At 48.3% G+C, this 17,379-nt stretch overlaps 2 protein-coding genes across 3 annotated transcripts; both read left to right on the top strand.

Moving 5' to 3' along the window:
* The first annotated feature begins 1,015 nt into the window (after positions 1–1,015).
* GPATCH3 (G-patch domain containing 3) lies at positions 1,016–7,458 on the top strand. The gene is made up of 7 exons (XM_006173685.3): positions 1,016–1,479; positions 2,733–3,151; positions 4,670–4,844; positions 5,189–5,248; positions 5,844–5,965; positions 6,075–6,202; positions 6,709–7,458. Exons 1-7 carry the CDS (start codon positions 1,053–1,055, stop codon positions 6,923–6,925), a joined length of 1,548 nt encoding a protein of 515 aa, XP_006173747.1. The 5' UTR covers positions 1,016–1,052; the 3' UTR covers positions 6,926–7,458.
* A 115-nt stretch (positions 7,459–7,573) lies between these two features.
* Positions 7,574–17,202, top strand: GPN2 (GPN-loop GTPase 2). Of its 2 annotated transcripts, none has more exons than XM_006173684.2 (5): positions 7,574–8,258; positions 8,829–8,985; positions 10,872–11,032; positions 14,822–14,952; positions 16,467–17,202. In XM_006173684.2, the coding sequence occupies exons 1-5, from the start codon at positions 7,848–7,850 to the stop codon at positions 16,537–16,539; spliced, it is 933 nt and encodes a 310-aa protein (XP_006173746.2). In that variant the 5' UTR covers positions 7,574–7,847; the 3' UTR covers positions 16,540–17,202. The 2 variants fall into 2 exon arrangements, with proteins under 2 accessions (XP_006173746.2, XP_032351491.1); XM_032495600.1 differs by having other exon boundaries at positions 7,574–8,345; positions 16,467–16,850.
* Positions 17,203–17,379: the final 177 nt, after the last annotated feature.

Genomic DNA, 17,379 nt, shown 5'->3' with positions numbered 1-17,379 from the left:
CAAAGTTCATGGACCTAGAGGAAAGAGAGCTTAACCAAAGTTTAGTTAACAAGCATTTTGTCCTCATTGATCAGTGGGGACAGCAGTTCATCTAAGCATTTATGAGGCAAAAGAACTGAAATTTGCAGTCTGTGCCTTGCCGTAGGTTAAAAAGGGAGCACTCATGAGCTTTACCTAAGTCATATAAGGAAGGGTGTTTCTTTGCAGTTAAGTTGTGTTCCAGAACACAAAATGGTGGGAGGAGTTTGTTAAATTTTCGTTGTTTTCCAGGATCACAGGGCTGAGCAAGGTTCGGTATCTCCTGATAAACATAAACAAGAATCTCTTTAAAGTATATAACTGAAAGTGGAATTGCTGGATCAAAAGGTATGTGTACACAATTTCACTTTTACAGGGTAATGCCAAATTGTTTTCCAAAGTGGTGGTAACAGGTTACACTTGAACAGCGTGTAGGAAATCCAGTTGCTCTACATCGTCAGAATCTAAAAGAGGATTTGAGGATTTAAAAATGTTTGCCAATCTGATGGCTATGAAGGTGGAACTCATTACATGTCCTTAATGACTGAGACTTAACATCTTTCATTGTTAATTGGATGTGTTTCTCTTCTGTGAAGGGTCCTCCGGCCCACTTTTCAATTGGATTATCATTTTATTAGTGATTTGTGGGAGTTCACCAATATGTTTTGGAAGAATAAAAGGATGAACGACTGAAAAACCTCTGAACTGATAAAGAATTGAGATTAAGTTTGGGAGATTACCCAACAGCTAAAAATATTAAAAAACTGCCCCCTCAGGCTTCTAATTTAATCCTCGTTAGAGCTTTATGAAAAAGTGCTAAAGCCCCATTTCTCAGGTGAGCTTTATCCAACATTACCAGCTTCTGTCTGTGGGAAAGGGACCAAACGACTTCCTTCCGTTTTTTCGCAGCTCTCGGTGCCACATCCACAACCCGTGCGAACTGTAGATCACGGGTTTCACAGGATTGCAACACCCTAGCGCCGCTCGCGCTGTTATCGCGAGAGTTGGTTGCAGCCGATCATGTGACATCTAAAATGGCGGTGTCCAGCGAGGCGGAGGAGGAGGCGGCAGTTTACTTAATAGTGTGCGGTATACCCTCGGAGTTGCGCTCAGCCCAGTTACGGAGCTACTTTAGCCAGTTCCGGGAACAGCGCGGCTGTGGCTTCCTCTGTTTCCACTACCGGCATCGGCCTGAGCGGGCCCCCTCCCAGGTTACTCCCGACTCTACCCTAACTCCTATTAGCCAGGGTCTCAATCAAAACGATGCCCGCGCTCTCTCCACTCAGGATTCTGCTTCCGCCCAGACTCGCACCTGCTGCTGCGTCATCTCGGTACGGGGGGCAGCTCAAGCCCAGAGGTTTCTCCGCATGTACTCGGGCCGCCGGTGGCTGGATTCTCAAGGGACTTGGTTACCTGGTCGTTGTTTCATCCGCAGACTTCGGCTACCTACTGAGGCATCAGGTACAGATGGGAAAGATGATAGACTGGGCCTACAGGCACTGGAACAGAGGCACCTTGCCTGAGGAGTGATGAGGCTAACTCAGGTATCTCGTTAGGGCTCTTTAGAAGTTTAGATCATTTATGGACAAAACTTCAGGCTCAACTTGGACGGTAGTAAAACTCGGGGCGCGGAGGAAAAGGCCTATTCGGATGACCTTTCCAATTTATTCTGTTCTGAGACCCTTTTAATTTTGTACTGACGCATAAGAGGAAAAAGGAAATCAGGTATTTTCTTTCTTACACTCTCTTTGTTGCCCCCCATCCAGTCCTCTCTTGGCAAGATGCAAATGGAGAGACAAACTTTTCTCTGGACAGCTATTTTCATGGGAAATCACTTTGATAGGGAAACAAGAAACACAGTGCAGAGTCCTCTAATTCATTCATTCAACAACTGTAGCCTATATTGCTAGACCTAGTGTGACTCTAGCTGGTATGCAGAGAACAGTTGGATACAGCCTGTGCTTAGAATCCAGAGAGGAAGACAGATTTGTAAAAAGGTAATTGTCACAGAGATGCCATTATAATTGTTAACGTTTACTGAGCACTTCTCTGCGCTTTTAAGCCTTTCATTTTCTTATTGACTCCTCATAATTCTATAAGGTAAGAGCTGTTGTTACCCATTTGAGGGGTAGTGAGGATACTAAAGGATACAGAAGTTGGTACTTGCTCAAGGTTACAGTCACAGTACTAACCAGGTATTTTGCTCAGAGCCTGTGCTCCTTAACACCAACTGCCATGAGATGTCGGAGGAGGGAGGAACTGATTGCCTACAGGGATCAGGAAATGTGGCTTTTCATCTAGATCTTGAAAGATAAACGGGTTTTTGGGAGAGAATGGTGTTCAAAATAAATGGCATTTGCAATGACATGGACAGAGAGGTGAAAGCCCATGAAACTTTCCCGGCATGTTAAATTGTTCGCTCTGATTGGAACAAATGGTATGAAGGTGTGCAGGGGTGGGGATCGGTGGCAGTTGAGAATCAAAAGGTCAATAGGAACCAGAGCTGGAAGAAACCTGTGAGCTCAGCCAAGGTGATGAGAAATGGCATGAAATTACTAGGTGGTTCTGGTCAGGAAACAGAGGAAGGAACTCTGGGAAAGTCTGAAAGGGAGAAATAGCATTAGGCTAAGGTGTTTAAACCTTGATCAATTTCTGGCTCAAGTGTTGCTGAAGACTTCCAGGTTTCAAGAGCCTTCTTCTCCCTGCTTCCCAAGGTTTGGGATCCTTTCCCTTCAAGACCCGGAAGGAACTGCAGAGTCGGAAGGCTAAGAGTGAAGCTTTCACACTGGCCGATCTGAGGCAACTGCCAGAGCTGAACCCACCAGTGCTGATGCCCAGTGGGAACGTGGGGACTCCCTTGCAGGTCTTTTTGGAGTTGATCCGGGCCTGCCGCCTACCCCCTCGGATCATCACCCAGCTGCAGCTCCAGTTCCCCAAGACAGGTTCCTCCCGGCGCTATGGCAATGTGCCCTTCAAGTATGAGGACTCAGAGACTGTGGAGCAGGAAGAGTTTGTGTACACGGCAGAGGGTGAGGAAATACCCCAGGGAACCTGCCTGGCAGACATACCAGCCAACCCCTGTGGAGAGCCAGAAGAAGAAGGGGAAGAGGAAGAAGAGTCACACTCAGATGACGTGAGTACAGTGAGCCATCCTGTCCTTGTTGGCAGCTTAGAGAGGCCAAGACATTAATACTACCACTCTTCAATTGTATATTACAAGAGTTCTAGGCCTGGGATCCTCAGGAGGGTTCCAAAGACTTTGAACTCCCTGACATTGAATGCAAAACTGCATTTGCAAGTATGTGTTTCTTTGGGGAGAGGGGCCAGAGCTTTTATCAAAAGATTCACAAAAGGATCTTCTTTTCATTTCTTCAGAAGAAATGTAAGGAGAGCCCTTTTCATTGATGAAATCTACTGACTGAGAGACAGATCATCTAAGGAGGTAGAGGCAGAGCTAAGATGTGAACTCAGTCCTCTTTGCTGCTTGTCTAACCTCTGCGTGCTTTCATTTTGTGGCTGAGAAGTCGCATCTATTTTCTGACCTTGAGTCAGTGGATTAAACATCAGCCTCCACTCTAACATTATCAGTGAAATAGGCATTTCTTCTGTCTCTTTCTCCAAACTTGATTGTTCATCCATAAAATCAGGAGAGGTGTGATTTGTTGGGGAACTTTTTTTTTTTACTGCATACTCTGTGTAAGAAGTAATTTATGTCTTCAAAGCTGCCATCTCAGTGTTGCTAACACATCTGGACCACATCCTTTAGTGTGGTACTGTCCTGACTTTTCTCCAGCACTTGATCTGCAGCAGTGATTGCTGAAGCCTCCTGGAGTTTCACTGGGACAGGGGCCCCCAAAATTTCAAGCCAGGAGTCATCTTGTCATTCCACAAGTCCAGTTGAGCAGTTGTAAACACAGGGGCTAGTGCGGGACTCTAAAGACATTCTAAGACCCATTTCCTTCTCTCAAAGAGCCTTACATCTCCTTGAAGAGAGAGAAGCAGCATCTGGAAAGGCTATGATATGGTATTGGTTTGAATGCTGTCTCTGCCTCCCTCTTGGTGTACTCTCGGGCAAATCACTTTACTCCTCTGGATTGAGGTTTCCTCGTCTGTAGAATGGGAATAATAGTACTTACCTCACAGGGTTGTTGGGGTGCTTAAAGAAGCTAAGATATTGAAGGGCCTGATACATAGTAGATAATAGATATTAGTTCTTGCCCTTCTTTCTTTGTGACATAATGTATAAAGGTGTAACAGTGTGTATGGATTGGCACTCAGAAGTTCAGAGACCAGTGAGAGTGCTGTGGGTCTCGGTGTGGGGGCTTCACATAGGCTGCAGAACTTGAGGGATGAGGAGGATTTAACCAAGTGAAGAAGAGGTGATGGTGGAAGAGGAGGGCAGATACTTACGGGAGAACAAGATGGCCAAAAGCACAAGGATACGAATGAGTCAGGCTTGTGGGGGAAAGGGCCAAGTATGTTGAGAAAGAGTCAGGGCATGGAGAGGTGTGTTGGTCAGACCTTGAGGGTTAAAAATGTGCTGTTTCTCAGAGAGATTTGGAGGAACGGAACTGTGCCCTGAGCTGCCCTCCTTGCGTGCATGAGATCAGGAAGCTGGACAGGCAGGTCACTTCTCCCCACCTTCTTCCAGGATGATGACCGGGGTGAGGAGTGGGAGCGGCATGAAGCACTGCACGAGGACGTGACTGGGCAGGAGCGGACCACTGAGCGGCTCTTTGAGGAGGAGATTGAGCTCAAGTGGGAGAAGGGCGGCTCTGGCCTGGTGTTCTACACCGACGCCCAGTTCTGGCAGGAGGAAGAAGGAGGTAATGCTGGCACCTGGGCAGGGGCAGGGATGACCCCTGCTGCATTCAGTCAGGGTGCTCTGCTCCACACGGTGGGTTCCCTGGCAGTGAGCCCAAAGAAAGGGCTAGGGAAGAGGCTTTCCTTGGTTGTATATGAGAGACCAGTCATCCTTTATAGGGGTGGGGGATCAGTGGAGTGGAGTGAAGATGCCCTCCTGCAAATTCTGAATGACCCTCCCAGAGGAAAGATTTGAAAGTACAATCAAAAGCCCCAAATTCTAGAACGTGTGTCTTACGTCTAGATTTAACTCTCAACAGAACTGAAAGTCCCTAGCTTACTCTGCTTAATGTTTTTATATCTGCAGACTTTGATGAACAGACAGCTGATGACTGGGATGTGGACATGACTGTGTACTACGATACAGGTACTGAACCAGGGCTTGCAATACTGCGAGGTGGAATGGTGCCCTGGCCTTGCAGGGACACTTTCCCAGTCCTGCTTAGCAGTGGCTGAGACGGGGCACCGGTTCCCTTGGGGTAGCCCACTGAGAGTGTTCCTCTCTTAAAACGTCTCTGGTTGAGTGCATTAAGTGCTGATTGTGGGCAGAGCATTTTTCCTTTCTTTGTGGAGGAAGGACATGTAGGAACAGCCTTCAGGGAGCTCTGGTTCTGATGGGCAGGCCCTAGTACAGTGGGAGGGGCAAGAGTTCAGGCTCTGGTTAAGAATTTAGACTTTGGAGTCAAAAATGACCTAGGGTGGTTGCGGGATGGGAAGGGTTCTAGTTCCATCTCTCAGTTTATGGCTCTGTGACTTTTCTCCACCGCATTTTCCTCAACTGTAAGATGAGACAGCCATGGTTCTTACCTCTTGGTGAGCTTCCAGCCTAATGAGAGAAATAATAATAAAGTAATAAAACACCATAAAGATGAATACATAAATCTTGTGAGGAGGGTCTAGAAACCTGATATTCCCCTTTTCTGCTGAGAGAGACCCTTCCTCAAACTGGGCTGCTTCCTCAGATGGTGGAGACAAGGATGCCCGAGACTCTGTCCAGATGCGTCTGGAACGGAGACTCCGTGATGGCCAGGAGGCTGGCTCTGTGACTGGATGCCAGGTGGGCACCTTTGAGCGCCATACCAAGGTGAGCACTGTGCCCAGCCCCCTGATCCCTCTCATTTCCTTCTCTACCCCCATTTCCTCTCTGACCCCAGCAGGAGCCATTTCTTGAGTCTTCTACCTTCCCTCTACAGGGCATTGGACGAAAGGTGATGGAACGACAGGGCTGGGCTGAGGGCCAGGGCCTGGGCAGCCAGTGCTCAGGGGTACCTGAGGCCCTGGATAGTGACGGCCAACACCCCAGATGCAAGCGTGGATTGGGGTGAGTATGGCTGAGGGACTTCCCTGGGAGCCCAAGCAGGCCTTTCAGCTGTACCCCAGTTCCCCTTTCCCTCTGGTTTTGGGTTGGGTGCTAGAGACCCCTAGGGAATGAACTTCAAAGCAGAATTAGAAGGAAAAAGTAGGTCTGGCCCTATTTTTTCCAAGACTGAGCCCTCAGGCTTGACAGGATCATTGATCTCCTGGGGGAGTTATTCCCCCGGATCTGAAGAGTTTGGACTTGATGATTGTTGTTAGGGAGTGACTGTAAGTCATAAAGTGGTGACAGTTGTTCTAAATTGCTAATACTGTTTGAAATGAAAGCAGTATGTGAGGCCTCTGGTTTCTGGCACTATTAATGGATGGATAAGGGAGCTGGAGAGCAAAGATCCAGATTTAAATGCTGTCTTTGGGACAAACCAGATATGTAGTAGCTATTTCCCTGCCCTTTCCCAACCCCTTACTGGGGTGAGAGAGCAGCCCTCTCACTGAGAGCACTTTTTCATCCAGATACCATGGAGAGAAGCTACAGCCATTTGGGCAACTGAAGAGGCCCCGTGGAACTGGCCTGGGGCTCATCTCCACTATCTACGATGAACTCCTACCCCAGGACCAGGGGGAGTCACTGCTCCGCCGCCAGCCACCGACCAGCATGAAGTTTCGAGCAGACATGGCCTTTGTGAGGGGTTCCAGCTGTGCCTTGGACAGCCCCTCAGAACCTGAGTGACAGGGTCAAGGGCTTCCTTAGTCAGGATTACTTACAACTGCAAAGTGGCCACCCTGTGCCCAGCCTTATCTCCCACCAAAGGAGAAAGAATTCTGGGAGCAACAGTCTGTGCGGCTTGTTCAAGATGCTTTGTTCAGAACTTGCCTTCTGGTTCTCTACCTCAGGGGTGTTTTTACAGACAGCCCCCTATTCTTCTATTTGATGACAGGGCTTAATGACCTCTCCACGGTGTCTCCTAACCCTAGTCTCTGTTTGGGCTTGCTCCTGTTGCCTCCTCCAGTACCTCGAAAAGCTGGACTGACTGAGGTTATCAGCACAACCCTCCCGGGGGGTAGGAGGATGGGGGTCATCATGAAGCCCAGAAAGAGGGGGAAAGGGATATGGAAGAGGAGAGGATTTGTGCTCCGAAGAGATGGTCTTGGGGCGGGCCCTCCAATGCCTCTACCCTTAACTGGCTGGGACCGGACAGCGGAGAGTCTGCAGCAGGTGTCCCGGGTCTGCGACTTAACGGGAGAATAAAGTTTACTACCGAATTTCTCTTTCTCTTCTAATTGGGGGAGGAGGAAGGTGGGAAAATGCCCTGAAAGGTTGTCCCAGGACCGCACGTCCGTCCGACGCCCCGCTGTCACCACGCCCCTCGGCGCCTAGTTGCTACGTCACCGCGAGGGCGGAACTTCCTCTCTGGGCCGTGCTGTTTCCGACGTCGTCCGGAAGTCGGGTACTGGTCCCATCAGTACCTGGACGTCTGGTCTTGCCGCGTGCGGGTTCCTGCTCTTCCTCCTTAGGTGACCCTCGGGCATCGCCGCCGGCCCCTGACATAGTGCACGTCGGGGATTCCGTCGCCCTCGGCTCGTCTCCGGCGTGACTCCCACCCTGCTTCCCCGCGGAGTTTATCTGCCCTGTAGGGGGCTGTGTGCCGCCCATGGCGGGGGCCGCTCCGGCCACAGCCTTTGGGCAGGCGGTGATTGGCCCTCCGGGCTCGGGGAAGACCACGTACTGCCTGGGCATGAGTGAGTTCCTGCGCGCGCTAGGCCGGCGCGTGGCGGTGGTGAACCTGGACCCGGCCAACGAGGGGCTGCCGTACGAGTGCGCCGTGGACGTGGGCGAGCTGGTGGGGCTGGGCGACGTGATGGACGCGCTGCAGCTGGGGCCCAACGGCGGCCTGCTCTACTGCATGGAATACCTGGAGGCCAACCTGGACTGGCTGCGTGCCAAGCTCGACCCCCTCCGCGGTCACTACTTCCTCTTCGACTGCCCTGGCCAAGTGGAGCTCTGCACGCACCACGGAGCCCTGCGCAGCATCTTCTCCCAAATGGCGCAGTGGGACCTTAGGGTGCGTCTGGGGTTCGGCAGGCTAATTTTGCAGATGGAGGAACTGAGACGGGGGGGCAGATGCCATGCGCCCATGTCCCACAGCAAGGTAGGGCAGAGTCGCTTTGGAATAAAACAGGTGTGAGTTCGAATTCTGGCTCCGCCACTGACTCGGTGTGTAATCCTGGACAAGTCAGTTTATCTCTCTGAACCTCAGTTTTCTCATCTGTAAAGTGGATGTGTTATACCCAACTTGGGATTATTGGAAATATGGAAGGGGTTATGTGGAAAGTGGCATGGTGATTGTTGTGACTTAGTAGGCAAAAGAAAGTGAAAGAACAGAGTCAGATAAAGTGGGAATTGAACCAGTTGCCCACTGGGAGGCTCAGTGCAAGGCATCTTGTAGGAAAAAGTGCCCCGTATCTTTTGGGATAAGAAAGTGATTGGCTATTAGAATGAAAAACGAGGAGGAGGAGACTAGTGGGAAGGCTTGCTCTTTGTCCTCAGAAGTCCCAATCTGATAGGGGAGACATAGGCCCTAATGTTCTCTGCCTCCCCAGACCCCTCATCCTATTTCTTCCTTCCCTCCCAGCTGACTGCTGTCCATCTGGTGGACTCTCACTACTGCACAGACCCTGCCAAGTTCATTTCTGTACTGTGTACCTCCCTGGCCACTATGCTGCATGTGGAGCTGCCCCATGTCAACCTCCTCTCCAAGATGGACCTCATTGAGCATTATGGGAAGCTGGGTAAGAGCTCCTGTTCTGGCAGGCAAAAAGTAGGGCAGCATCTGGACTGGAGTGAAGCAGAGATCTCAACTGAAGGAAGCTGCCTCCAGGGACCATGCATGGTCTGATAATAGTAGCCACAGGCAGGCCCTGACCCCTGCCCATTTATTTTGTGCCACTCTGTGTCAGATACTGTTCTGGGTTTTGGGGACAAGAGAGCTACAGATGGTGATATGTATTATGAAGGAATTAGAAGGTGATGGGACAGTGAGTGGGAGTAAGGGAGTGAACAGTATCACGTGAACTGAGACCCAAATGGTGACAAGGAGGCAGAGACCAGTAGGAGCAAAGGCCCTTAGGGAAAGAGCTTTTTGTGCTCAAGGAAAAGGGGGTGGGGAGTGGGGGGAGCCCAGGGTAGCTGAGATAGTGGCTGGGGGAAGGGTGGTAGGAAGTGAGATCAGAGAGCTAGGCAGGGGCTGGAACCTGTATTGTTGAAACACAGAACAGCCATTGATGAATAAGAAACAAGAGAACAGCATGAACTGAAAAGGTCCTTCTGGCTGTTCTGTGGAGAATGAATGGAAAGGGGCAAGAATGAAAACAGATCCTGCAGGAGGTTTCTGCAGCAGCCCAGGCCATGGTAGTGGGAATGGAGAGAAGTAGATAGATTCAAAACTTACCCAAGAAATTGGATTTGCTGGTAGATTGGATGTGGAGACAGAGGAATTAAGATGACTCTCTGGTGTCTGACTGAGCCAGTGGATGAATAAAGGTGCCATTTGTCAAGGTGGGAAAGCCTGAGGGAGAAGCAGGCTGGTACTCGGCCAGGGTGTTGCCTGGGGGTCTAATGGCCGGCATTTTTTTCCCTGCAGAATTAGTGCTCTGCTGAGCTGGGGGCATCAGTTCCTTAAATAGCATCTCCTACCACAAAGGAACCTAGAGAACCAGCTGAAATGACCAGCAGTGAGCAGGAAGGGAGGTTGTTGGGAGAATAAAGTGTCAGGGCCTTGTCCAGGGAGAGTGACTGGCTAGTCAGGACATGGAGGCACCTTGGAGGGGCCACCTCAGCCTGAGTCCTGGTCTATCTCATGGCAAGCCCAGAAGCCCCATTTTCTCTCCACCCAGGTTTGCAGTCTTCCCAGGCCCCCTCCCACTTCACAGCCTCCAGCCCAGATGGCTTCATGCTGGTCCTCTACATTTCTAGCTCTAACTCCTGCCAGTCATCCTCACAAGAAACAAGTGCAAACCAGATCAGGCAACTGAGACCCAGAGACATTATATGAATAGCCCAAAGCCAATCACTCAGCTAGTATATTAGCTGAGATGAAATCTAAACCCGGGTGTACCTGGCTCCAGTTTCTTAATTCTCAGTGAGAAGCATACCTGTCAGGCAATCTAAGAAGTTTGCTGGGATGCCCAGGACTTTTTTCTGCACAGACATAGGGATGTCTGTTTCTAATTAGAGCTGATTAGAACACAGGAAGTAGAGCGCAGGGAGTTGGTCAGTCCCCTCAGCTCACTCTGGGATGGACCTGCTGAGTAGCCTAACTGCTTGAGTTTTCCAGGCAAAAATAGTGCAAGGAGGCCCACTTTCCTCCTCTTAGTGGGAAGTTTGTATTCACAATACTGAGTCAGGGACCTCTGAGTCCTCTAGTCTGGTCTTCTCGTTTTACATTAGGAAGGAACTGGTCCAGAAAGGGAAAGTGATTTTCCCAAGAGACAACCCTGCTAGATAGAGTCCTTGCAGTGTGTGTGTGTGTGTGTGTGTGTGTGTGCCGGGTCCCAAGGGTGCTGCCTGACTGTGAGCCTCGTGAGGAGGGCCCAGGCACTGTTCTTGGTACATCTTCCCTGTCCTCAAGTCATTAGCCTGATGCCAGCTGCTCCTGAACACCAGTTTCTCTTCTTAGCCTTCAACCTGGACTACTATACAGAGGTCCTGGACCTCTCCTACCTGCTTGACCACCTGGCTTCTGATCCTTTTTTCCGCCACTACCGTCAGCTCAATGAGAAACTGGTGCAGCTCATCGAAGACTACAGCCTGGTCTCCTTCATCCCTCTCAACATCCAGGTACAAGCACGCTTCACTTTATTGTGCTTCTCAGATACTAATTCTTTCTTCCTTTCTGTCTTTTTCTTTCTTTCTTTCTTTCTTTCTTTCTTTCTTTCTTTTTTGTAACACAAATTGAAGGTTTATTGCAATCCTGCGTTGAACAAGTCTGTGGGCACCATTTTTCCCACAGTATTTGCCCACTTTATGTGTCTGTGTCACGTTTTGGTAATTCTCACAATATTTCAAACTTTTTCATTATTATTACATCTGTTATAGTGATCTGTGATCAGTGATCTTTGATGTTTCTGGGGTTTTTTTTCTTTTTTTTTTTTTTTTTTTTTGAAGTATAGTCAGTTTACAATTTGTCAACTTCCGGTGTACAGCACAATGCTTCAGTCATACATGAATATGCATATATTCGTTTTCATATTCTTTTTCACCGTAAGTGATGTTACTGTTGTAATTGTTTTGGGGCACCACCAACTGCACCCATATAAGATGGTGAACTTAACCTATAAATGTTATGTGTGTTTTGACTGCTCTACTGACTGGCTGTTCCCCCATCTCTCTCCCTCTCCTCCGGCCTCCATATTCCCTGAGACACGCCAGTGTGAGGATTAGGTCAGTTAATAACCCTACAATGGCCCCTAAGTGTTCAAGTGAAAGGAAGAGCATCACATCTCTCACTCTAACAGCTAGACATGATAAAGCTTAGTGAGGAAGGCATGTTGAAAGCCAAGACAGGCTGAAAGCAAGGCCTCTTGCACCAAACAGTTAGCCAAGTTGTAAATGCAAAGGAAAAGTTCCTGAAGGAAGTGAAAAGTGCTACTCCAAGTGGACACAGGAATGATAAGAAAGCAAAACAGCCTTGATGCTGATAAGGAGAAAGTTTTAGTGGTCTGGATAGATCAAACCAGCCACAACGTTTCCTTAAGCCAAAGCAAGACCCTAATTTTTTTCAGTTCTCTGAAGGCTGAGAGAGGTGAGGAAGCTGCCAAAGAAAAGTTTGAAGCTAGCAGAGGCTTAAGGAAAGAAACATCTCCATGACATCAAAGCGTAAGGTGAAACAGCAAGTGCTGATGTAGAAGCTACAGCAGGTTACCCAGAGCATCTAGCTGGGATCATTCATGAAGGTGGCTACACTAAACAGATTTTCAGTGTAGACAGGACAGCCTTCTGTTGGGAGAAGATGCCATCTAGGACTTTCATAGCTAGGGAGAAGTCAGTGCCTGGCTTCAAAGCTTCCAGGGACAAGATGAGTCTTTTATGAGGCACTAATGGCGGCTGGTGACTTTAAGTTGAAGCCAATGCTTATTTACCATTCCAAAAATCCTAGGGCCCTTGAGAATTATGCTAAATCTACTCTGCCTGTGCTCTGTAAGTGGAACGACAGAGCCTGGATGACAGCACATCTATTTAAACATGGTTTACTAAATATTTTAAGCCCAGTATTGAGACCTACTACCAGAAAAAAGGATTCTTTCTAAAATATTACTGTTCATTGACAATGCACCTGGTCACTCAAGAGTTCTGATGGAGATAGTTTTCATGCCTGCTAACACAACATCCATTCTGCAGCCCATGGATCAAGGAGTAATTTTAAGTTTCAAGTCTTAGTATTTAATAAATACAGTTCATAAGGCTCTAGCTGCTGTATGTAGTGATTCCTCTCACGGATCTGGGCAAAGTGAACTGAAAAGCTGGAAAGGGGTTAGCATTCTTGATGCCATTAAGAACATTCATGACTCGTGGGAAGAGGTCAAAGTATCAGCATTAACAGGAGTTTGAAAGAAGTTAATTCCCTCATGGATGACTTTGAGGGGTTCAGGACCTCAGTGGAGGAGTCACTGCAGAGGTGGTAGAAACAGCAGGAGAACTAGAATTAGAAGTGGAGCCTGAAGATGTACCTCAATTGCTGCAATCTCATAAAATGTGAATGGATGAGGAGTTGCTTCTTATGGATAAGCAAAGAAATTGGTTTCTTGAGATGGAATCTACTCCTGGTGAAGATGCTGTGAAGATTGTTGAAATGAGGAGGAGGGTATAGCTGAGTGGTAGAGTGCATGCTTAGCATCCTGGGTTCAATCCCCAGTACCTCTGTTAAAAAATAAATAAATAAAAATATGAAACCTAATTACCCCCCCCCAAAAAAACCCCCAAACAAACAAACAAAAAAAGAAACCTTGTTGAAATGACAATAAAGGAGTTAGAATATTACATACGCTTAGTTGCTAAAGTAGCAGCAGTGTTTCAGAAGATTGACTCCAGTTTTTAAAGAAGTTCTACTGTGGGTAAAATGCTATCAAACAGCATTGCATGCTACAGAGAAATCATTCATGAAAGGAAGAATCAATCGATGTGGCAAATTTCATTGCTGTCTTACTTTAAGAAATTGCCACAGCCACCCCAGCCTTCAGCAGCTACCACCCTGATCAGTCATCAGTCATCAACACCAAGGCAAGAACTTCTACTAGCAAAAAGACTACAACTTGCTGAAGGCTCAGATGATGGTTAGCATTTTTTTTTAGCAATAAAGTATTTTTTAATTAAGATAAGTACATTTATATTTTTTGAACACAGTGCTATTATACACTTAATAGACTATAGTAAAATATAAACATGAAATATGCACTGGGAAACCAAAAAATTTGTGTGATTCACTTTATTGCGATAGTTGCTTTATTCTGATGGTCTGGAATCCAATCCACATCTCTGAGGTGTGCCTGTGTGCCTCTACTGGGCACTAAGAGGCCTTACCCCTTGGATATCGACTCTGAAGTGCCTGGGACCTCACCATGCCAAGGGTATAGGAGGCTTTGATGACTTAAGCAATGGTCTTGGTCCAGGGTCCGACTCTCATTCGGTCCCCTTGGTTTCCAGACCACGGTGGGCAGGATTTCAGTAAAGAGGGTGGGCCAAGCTTTGGTCCTGTCTGTTCTGTATTGCTGGGTTCTCTCTACACATGTTCCCTCCTTAGTGTGAAAATGGCTAAGTTCAGAAAATCACCAGCAAGGGACTTGGCCAAGGCCAGGGACAGGTCTTTGAGGCTTCTTCAAGACGGGCAACTGCCTGTTGTCTTTGCAGAGTAGTACCCAACCCTGTGCCTCTCACCTTGCACCCTACAAAGGTGCCTGGGCGTCAACGGTGCACGTTAGATTCCTTTCTGCAGTGGGTAGACTTAAGCAAACTTGTCTCTTTCCTGTTTAATGCCACACTTTTCTCCTCTAAAATGAGGAAGTGAACCATATAATATTAATTGTAACAATTACCATTCATTGAAGGCTTTCCATGCTAGGCATTATACTAAGGGCTGTACATGCATTATTTTGATCTCTTTCCCAGCCTGTGATACAGCGACCATTTTATCACTTTTATGTGGATAAACAAATAGTTTATATACATATTTATTGGATGCCTCCTGTTAGCTAAGTACTGTGCCCAGCACTGGGGATGAGTCCCTGATCTCAAGGGGTGCACAGTCAAGTAGGAGAGGCAGGGGAGTTAATAACTTGTTAATAACTTAATAAGATGGTCAGATCACAGCTGCTGTAGGGCTACACCTGGGGGACTATAGGTGTGCATAGAGGAGCTTATCTGTTCTAATTTGGCTGGGTGGGTAGTCAGGAAAGCTGGGGTGTAGCCAGGCCTCTGGGGACAGGTGGAATTACTCCAGGCCAAGGAATGCATGTACAGAGGCTTTCTGAGGCAAGATCGAGGCGGGTGTTTGGAGACAGCAGGTAGTTTGGAACAACCTCAATTGCACATACCTCTGTTCCACTCAGAGCTGTTTCTCTCTTCCCTACCCAGGACAAGGAGAGTATCCAGCGGGTCCTGCAGGCTGTGGATAAAGCCAATGGCTACTGCTTTGGGGTCCAGGAGCAACGGAGCCTGGAGGCCATGATGTCTGCTGCAATGGGAGCTGACTTCCATTTCTCCTCGTATCCTTACTCTATAGCCTCCACCACAGCCAAGAGGGGGAGACGTTGGGCTCAGGAATGGCCATGTCTGTCTTTGCAGATGATTGATCTCATGTTCACCAGTTGGGCTCCCTGGTGACTGGTCCCTTAGAAAACTTCGGGGTTGGCTGTACCTGAGGACAAGGGAGGATATTGATCAGAAGGAGCAACAAATACAGAGGCCCAGAAATGAAACGGCATTGGTCATTTGGGAGAGATCCAAGGGGTTTGGTTTGCCTGGTGTCTTGAGTGTGAAGGGGAAAGGGAGATGCAGTGGTACAGGGGAGGGAGGCAGGTGGGACTGGTGATGGAGGACCTGAGTGCCCTGCTTAAGTTGTGTGGACCTCAGCCTGTGGGTGGGCAGTTGGAACCAGCATACTATCGAGGGGCAGAGTGTGGCGTGATCAGATATACATGTTTGAAAAGCACCTCCAAGTGTAGAAAATGCCTTTAAGGAACGTGATTGGGGCTAGGAAAATCTTTACAGTCTCCAGGTGAGAACAGATGAAACAGTGAGACTAGAAAGAAGAGTGTGGACTGGAAAAATATTCAAGAGATAGACAGCCAGAGCTGGTGACCAGGAGGTTATGGGATAGAAGGAGGTAGCACAGAATTTAGACTCCCAGTTTTCTGGTTTAAACAGTGGTAGGGGTGGTTGTCCCTGAGGTCAGAAAAGGCAGAGGAGATAGCAGGTTTGTCATGTGGGTGAGAGAGGTGGGGGCTGGCAGCTGTGCTGTGTTTGAGGGGACCATTGGATGTGTTGGAACCTCGGTCTGTCTGATTGTAGAATCTCAGGTTCTGACACTGAGTCATCTAGTCGAGCAGCCATGGTCTAGCCGTAGTCTACCCGTCTCCTAGTCAGACCCCAGACCCAGAACTTAGGCTGGCCAGCCTCACAGGGCTCCATCAGCAATGTCATGGTCTTTTCCTGTGTGAACCTGACTGGTGTCCTTCCTGCCCCACTTTCCTGCAATCCCAGAGGGAGCTAGAAGGCAACCTACAGCCCAAGCAGAAATCTGTTGTTTTCTTGGAGCTCCCTTGAGTTCCCTCCTTTAACAGAACAAGAGAAGTCACAGACATTTATTGAGCACCTACTGTGTGCTGGTTGCCATGCAGGCACATTGTATTTGTTGTTTCATTTGATCTTCACCCTGTTTTACAGATGAGAGGAAGTGGCAAAATCAGGATTTGACCCCAGTGGCCTGGCTCCAGAGCATGTGCCATGACATGGAGCTGGAGGGTTAGCCTCTCTGGTCCTTTGCTTCTCAGCAGTGTGGGGAGAGGCAAACAGAGGAGCACTGGGGTCTGGAGGCTTTGAGGAGCTTCTCAAACCCAGTTGGTCCGGGTTGCCTGAAGCTATAATTATGAGGAAGAGAGCAGGATGGGAGGAACCTGCCAGATGTGATTGGAAGGTGGGCATCAGGAGAGATCAGGTCCCGCCCAGACCAGTTCCCCATCCTTGCTTGTGCTGTCAGCCTTGACGAACCCTCCATCAGCACCCTGGGCCTCCAGGAGAAGTACCTGGCACCCTCTGAGCAGTCAGTGGAGCAGGAGGCCATGCAGCTATAGCAACAAGCTGGGCTCTGGAGAGCAAGACGCACGACCCAGCAGTGGGGAAAGTGATGGCTCCCAGAGAGCAGCGGACAGCTCAGCAGCTCTGCAGATCTAAGAGCAGTCCTCCCACCCAGAGATGGGAGACTGGCGAGGGGACACTCAGCCCTGCAGAGGACTTCTGGCCAAAAGCCAGACATGTCACCAAGCAGAACACCCATTACACTCTCAGTGTTCATGAGCTCTGGACGCTGCCACCAGGAATTCAGCGCTGGCCCCGCTCGGGCTATGATGGAGTGTGCTACAATACAAGAGTTTATTTTCTACTTTTTGTGGCTTCCAAACTTTCTTCAACCACCCAGGCCAAGAGAGTTGGGAATGGGGGGTTGGGAACTTGGGAATGTCACCTTTCCTCAGAAGAGCCGTTTCTTCACAGGACATTGCTTCCCCCAAAGCACAGGGTTATATCAGAGGATTGATTCAGAGTCTCCAGTTGTGCACTTTTCTTAATCTTCAGTTTGAACAGTGAACCTCATGCCTGAGCTTTCACAGGCAAGACTTCCTAGCAGATCTTACAATGTTTTATTTTCATTGTATTTATTTCAGTTTTATTTTTTGCAGGGCAAGTGTTAATTAGTTTTCCATTTATAGTTGTGATTAAAAGTTTACTTTAAAATGAAATCACTTATACAAAATGAGTTGTTTAAAGAAAAATATTAGTGTCTAATATCATACCATGAGGGCTGTAGCAAAAATTAAGACGGCTTTAAGTTGGAAATGCTGGTGTTTGCTTCCTTTGCTCTTCTTGCAACTGGTTGGGTGCAATTCCTATTTTCAACCAGCAGGTGGCATTCCAGG

This window comes from Camelus ferus, chromosome 13, assembly GCF_009834535.1.
Source record: "Camelus ferus isolate YT-003-E chromosome 13, BCGSAC_Cfer_1.0, whole genome shotgun sequence".
Lineage (NCBI taxonomy): Eukaryota > Metazoa > Chordata > Mammalia > Artiodactyla > Camelidae > Camelus > Camelus ferus.
The sequence above is the reverse complement of the archived record's forward strand: the minus strand, read 5'-3'. Positions and strand labels throughout refer to the sequence as shown.